Source organism: Triticum urartu, chromosome 7 (genome assembly GCF_003073215.2).
Source record: "Triticum urartu cultivar G1812 chromosome 7, Tu2.1, whole genome shotgun sequence".
NCBI lineage: Eukaryota > Viridiplantae > Streptophyta > Magnoliopsida > Poales > Poaceae > Triticum > Triticum urartu.
The window spans coordinates 150,964,739-150,971,035 of NC_053028.1; the positions used below are offsets into that span (position 1 = coordinate 150,964,739).

General features: G+C 53.6%; 1 protein-coding gene across 1 annotated transcript; it reads right to left on the minus strand.

Moving 5' to 3' along the window:
• Positions 1 to 1,022: 1,022 nt before the first annotated feature.
• On the minus strand, positions 1,023 to 2,742 carry LOC125522610 (protein JINGUBANG-like). The gene has a single exon (XM_048687654.1). It carries the CDS (start codon positions 2,583 to 2,585, stop codon positions 1,425 to 1,427), a length of 1,161 nt encoding a protein of 386 aa, XP_048543611.1. The 5' UTR covers positions 2,586 to 2,742; the 3' UTR covers positions 1,023 to 1,424.
• Positions 2,743 to 6,297: the final 3,555 nt, after the last annotated feature.

A 6,297-nucleotide genomic window follows, 5' to 3' on the forward strand; every position in this document is an offset into this window, starting at 1 on the left:
ATGCATGATCACACAAGCAGTCATCACCTCCCATAATTTCTGCGTGCTCCAAGTATTAGCAGGATACCGAACGATGCCCCATCGAGATTGCAAAACACCAAAGACACGCTCGACATCCTTCCTAGCACTCTCTTGCTCTTGGGCAAATCTTTTCCTTTTCTCTCCTACAGGGTTGGGTATTGTCTTGACAATAGTGGTCCACTGAGGATAGATACCGTCACCCAAATAGTACCCTTTGTCGTAGTTGTGGCCGTTGACAGTAAAGTTCACCGGTGGGCCAACACGGCAGCCAATATCTCCTCCTCCTCGTCGGACGGCGAATCATCGGAGTCGCAAAGGAAATTGTGGAAAAAGAACTCGTCGGCGGAGTCCATTTTCGTACCTTGGCTAACTGTCAAACAGCTTGCGGGTGTCGAAGAAGGAGACAGCCGGCGAGGGGAGATGCGGCACCCACAGGCCAGCTAGCTACCCTGCCGGCGTCCGACGAGTGTGACGGCGTCCGACAAGCGTGCCGGTCGGATGTGGCGGGGGAGGCGAGGCGTCTTCTTGGTCGCGGGCGGCTGTGCGGTGGGGGAAGCGGCGGCGGGAACCAGTTTGCTCCCCGGCGGCAAAACGGCGGCGGTGGGCAACTGGGGGCAGGGGCGGCGTTGCTGGGCGGATGTGGAGGCGGCGGCAGCTGGAAGAGTCGCCGGCAAAAATGGCGGCGGCGTCGGTGACGGAGGAGGTGGGGCGAGGGTTGCTTGTTGGCCGGGGGAGGGGGGTGGTGAGAGGGGAGGCCAATGTGCCACCGACCAGCGGGCCCGGTGAAGAAAGAGGGCGAGCGCGCGCGCGTCCGTCACGTGTCCGCGCCGACGCAAATCAGGCTAAAAAATGGGTCAGGAATGGGTCGCCCGCAGACGAAAAACGGACGCGCGTCCGTTTGGGTCGGTGCGTTGAGTTGCCTTTTCTATCCGTGCCGACCCAAACGAACAACCGCAGACGAAATGGATCGCACCATTGAAGTTATTCTACGTACCTATAGGACGACTGAGGAATAGCAAACCGGTTATCATCATTTGCACAGTTTTTCCACGTTGAATACTGACCACTCCGGTAGCCGACCGATCGCGCCACTGCCACTAGTGCATATATTCATGGACAAACACATGTGACAAACTAGCTGAGACACCCCGATTGGGACATACACTCCCGTTCCCAAACACACACTTTCCCTTCAACTCAACTCAACTTGAAGACCAGTGAACTCGCCAAAACGCACCATGGAAGTACACAAGATAACCAGTGAGACAAAGGCCCGATCTTCATGGCATGCACGGATCAAAATGCAGTCATGAAGCACAGCTCCAAGCCTTCCAACACGGTGCAGCTTTAAGACTCTCGTCAACTCAGTTTCAGAAGCCGGCTTAGTCCTAGCACAAACCAAGTCAAGTCACCCTCCAAATCTTCACATTGCAGTCCAACGAACCGCTGCAAATCAGCGCGGAGCAGCCACCGCGCGGGCTCTCCTCGCGCTCGCTGCCGTGGTCGCCTCCCGTCAACACCAATGCCAGGCTCTTCACGGCCGCGCCATGGCCGTCCAGGACGGCCGAGCAGGAGTACTCGCCTTCCGCTCCCCGTCGCCACACCCTCACCGTCCTGTCCGCGGACCCGCTGCACGCCACATCGCCGGCGGCGGCCAGGCACAGCACCGCCTCAGCGTGCCCCCTGAGAGTCCTGGTGGACGCCGCGCCTCCGGCGTCGAAGCCCTCCCACACGACGACGGACCGGTCGCACGAGCCGGAGTAGAGAACCAGCCCGCCGACGCCCATCGCCAGCGCGTTCACCGCCGACCTGTGCCGCTCCATGGTGCCGACCAGCGCGAGCCTCTTCTGCCCCGGGTGGCGCCTCCACGCCTTGATCGTCCGGTCCGCCGACCCGGTGTAGACGTGCCCGTCCGACGACACGGCGACGGCGTTGATGGCGTCGTTGTGGGCCGGGGTGATGGACTCCACGCAGCGGAGGCTGGGAAGGCGCCACACCTTGAGGCTCCGGTCCCAGGACACGGAGTACATGTACCCGCCGTCCGGGGACAGCGCGAGCGCGGTGACCGCGTCCACGTGGTGCACCCAGGTGCGGCTCCTGTGCCGCCGGACGTCGACGTAGTTCTTGGGGAACAGGAACGTGCGCAGGCAGTCCGCGGTGGTCGGCAGCACGCCGTGGAGGGCGAGGTGGCTGCTCCCGCCTTTCCGCCGGCCGGCCTGCTGCCACACCCTGATCTTGCCGTCCTGGTGGGCGCTGACGAGACCATCGCTGGTGGCCATGAGGCACTTTATGGAGCTATTGGTGGCGGCAACAACAGAGCCCTCCTGTTGCACGGTCGTGCTGCTCATGTCCAGTGGCCACAGCCTGATGTGTCCGTCCGACGAGGAGACGTAGAGCGAGTTGCCGTCGACGGCGAGGCCAGAGACGTAGGAGGAGTGGCCTCTGAGCGTGGAGACGCACTGGTAGCGGCATGGGCTCAGGGGATGGGCCAGGGAAGGGGCACTAGATTGCGACGAGTGCGATATATCTTTGCACATCAAACCTTCTTCAGAGTTCAGGCTCATATTGCTGGAGCTGGCCTCGCTGTTCTTGTCTGCAACTGCAAGATGAAATCATGGATTAAAATAGCAGAAAGACAGGATCTGAGGGCAATTATGCAAAAGCAATGAGATAGGCAAGCAAGCAATGTGCATGCAGAGAGAGACACAGAAGATTATAGTAAGAGGCTGTGGAGATTGACGAGTGACGCATCTTTATAGCAGCACAGCAAGAAGGCAAGTGGGCTCAACATGGATTCTTGTTATCTTGTAATCGATGTGTTTTAGAAAGCTCGAAATGGATGGAGTGGAGGAAAAAATTCAACTGACAGGTACACAAGTAGGGCAAAAGGCGGCTTACAATGCTTTAGAATTTCTTCCCTTTTTGGCTGAAAACGCGTTAGATTATGAGGACAGGATTCCTGGTATATAAAATGCTGTCATAATTAAAATCAATTGCAGCATTTCTATGCAGTTGTTATTTATCGTACAGGAAAGTGAAAAATTCTCGCAGAAAAAGAAGATGAGATTTTAAGAAGGCAGTGGAGTAGGCATGCATAACAGATCACGGGGTTTATGCCTAACAGGGTAACATGGACTTGCCTTGCTAGTTCGGGTGTACATATAGGCTCATATAGCTTCATTTCATTTCCTTTCCTTTCTCCCCACCTTCCAGCATGCATGTTCTTCCAGGCTGGACCGTCATCTGATCTTTTCTCCATGTGCAGCTCACTCGAGAGTGATAAGCATAACGGATAAGGTCCATCACTTCCTTGCACCATTGCATACATCACTGCAAACATACTCAAGGAAACCATTTATTGAGCACTGTTTATCAAACACCAAGATACGCCATCCACCATAAATTCCAGAGACAAATCAGTACTGCCTTGTTTAAAAAACAAAAGAGACAAATCAGTACCGATTTTGTTGAATATTGCTAATTGCTATGTTTCATAAAACTGGAAAGCTACGTGACCTGCTGGAGTATAATGTCCGACCCTCTCCCACAGTTCAGACTTTTGAATGAATTGACTGGAGCATGAATTCAGTATAACCCACTCCGCGAGAACAATAACTTCATGAGCCTCATCAATGCGACGCTTATCTCACACTCAAACACAAAATACTGGAGTAGCTACTGCCTATTTGCAAGGATGTATACTGAGGTTTCATTCAATTGGGAGTAAACTTAATGATCTAGAAACAAACCTGGTGGCGTTGCTGTTTTATGGGAAAGCACTGAATCAAATGTGTTGCTTTAGCTGACAGTCTCACTCAGCATCAGCAGCAGTGGCCTGAAGCGCACAGCCACACAACCTGTAAACTGAAAGGATTCTAAAATATAAAGTGGTATTCTCAAGACAGGATTAGCTAAATTATCCATTCATAGTGATGTATTGCGCAACAACTGACCAAAATATGATTAAAAGTTGTCCATAATGGGATACAGGTGATGCCCTACAGATCTGTTCCTTGTTGCCCGGCTCAGCTTTTCGACGATCGGAATTAGCTTCAGGTCCAGGTTTTTTGGCCCGCAGGTCCATCCGGAAACTCAGTATTATAAATAATATGAAAAATATTGGACTAAATAAATATGTCGGCATGGTAAACTAGTTGGAAACTGCAAAAAAGGCAGTCTCCTCCAAGCCTGGAGCTTATACTAAGTATGTGACCTACAGTCATTTTCCAAAACAGCATTAGGCGTTTTGGGTCATTCCGGGTGGAGAAAAAGCAGAAATATATTGGTTGTGAGAAGAAGAAAACTGATACTGTACTACGAAAGGAGGGAGCAGAGACAAGCGGACAAGACAAGTTTGAGAAAGCCAATCGCTCTCCCAATATGCAAGAAGAGGCAGACAACCACTTAACTAGCTGCATCATGGATTGTTTTATGATCATCAAGGTCGTTGAAACATGATGTAACAGAAACTGAGATAAGGATAGCCATACAGGAGCTGGGACCACTGTTAAAGCTTCTATAGAAAAGCATTCGGCATATTCATAGATCTCACATGCTGTGTATAACTACATTTGCATCAGCAATGTAAGTGCCTCTAAAAGTCTCCATGTCACTTACTTAGAGAGAGCATGACTAGCAAATCAAGATCACTGTTGGATGTTACTCTCTCAGTTTCTAAATATAAGTCTTTTTAGAGATTTCAATACGGACTACATACGGATGTATATAGACATAACTTTAGATTATAGATTCACTCGTTTTGCTTCGTATGTAGTCTATGTTGGAATATCTAAAAAGACATAACTATATTTAGGATCTGAGAGAGTAGAAAAGAGTAAAATGCAACCAGCTTTCGCTGTGAGCACCATTTAAGCAGAGATGTAGAGATAGGAGCAAAATCAAAAAAGATTGCTCGTTTTTTTTTTTGAAGAGAGGTAAAAAAAAAAAAGATGGCTCGTTGTGGTACACGAGTGCATGTTCCTTAGAGCCCTCGTCAATGTCGGGCACCACGAAGCGGGTGTTCCACACTTACCCTGCTGGATGCCGCGGGTATCTCCTCGTGCAGCTGGAGCACCTTCTTGCAGCCTCCTTCCGCTTCACCCCGCGACGCTCCCTCGATGAGGCGCCGTGCACCCGTAGGGGCGCCGAGCTTGCAGTACAGCTCGGCGATTCTGTGCACGATTGGTACTGGACAGGGACATGGACTTCGAGAGCAGGCGGTGGCCTCGTCTAGAGTATTTAACAAAAAACTATCACATTTCGTGAAACCATGCCTATAAACTATCACTTTACAAATTTGAGCAAAAAACTATTACTTTTTCACTAATCTTTGACTAAAAACTACCATGTCGCGAAAGTGCTTGATTCGCCTCTTCTAAACGCCTTTCTGACAGGATGGACCCACCTGTCAGCATCAATCTTCTTCCTCCTCCTCTCTCTCTCTGGCATTTCCTCGAACACCTCTTGTGCACTCCGCACTCTTCTCCATGGCGACACCCCAGCGAAGCACCTCTCCGGCGTTGGTCGGGACTGGAGACAGTGGCGCAACCACGTCGGCTGGAGCCGCCTCGGCCGTGCTGGTGTGTCGCGGCCTTGCGTGCGTGCGGAGCAACCGCCGCGGGAGTACTTCATCTTCTCCGCCTCCGGTGAAGGTCGCTGCCGCATCGATCTCTTTCTCCGGTGACCCTCTCGCCCGCACAACCTCTCCTCCTCACGAGCAGTTCGCCGCACCGCAAACTACCGGAGCCGCTCTTCGCCGCATCCCCGACCACCCCGTGCAGCTTCCCGTCACCATCGTGAGCGCCCGCTGCTTCCCCTCTACTCCCCCACTCGGTTACTTGCCGCATCAACGCCGTGGCCGAGCGCCGGAGCTCGTGCTCCGAGCTGCACCCGCATGCGCGCGCCCGCGGCGCTCGTGGCCGCCCCTCGCCATGCGCAACGTGGTCCCCGTCCCCGTACCACGCGCGCTTGCCCACACCTGCTACGCCCGGGCCGCGCCTCCGCCACGCACGGCTCGCCACTGTCGTGCCCCTGCTGCAGCTCCTTGCATGATGCGGCTTCCGCAGTCGCGCCCCCGCCTCCGGCTGCCCGGGCTCTCCGCACCCGCTGCCGCCGCTGGAGGTGCTTGCCGCGGTCGGCGCTGGAGCCGCCGCGGGTCGCTGCTGGAGCCGCCGGAGCCGCCGCGGGTCGCCGCTGGAGCCGTCTGCCCCACGCTGATGTCTACTACACAACCTTCTTTTTGTAGACATTGTTGGGCCTCCAAGTGCAGAGGTTTGT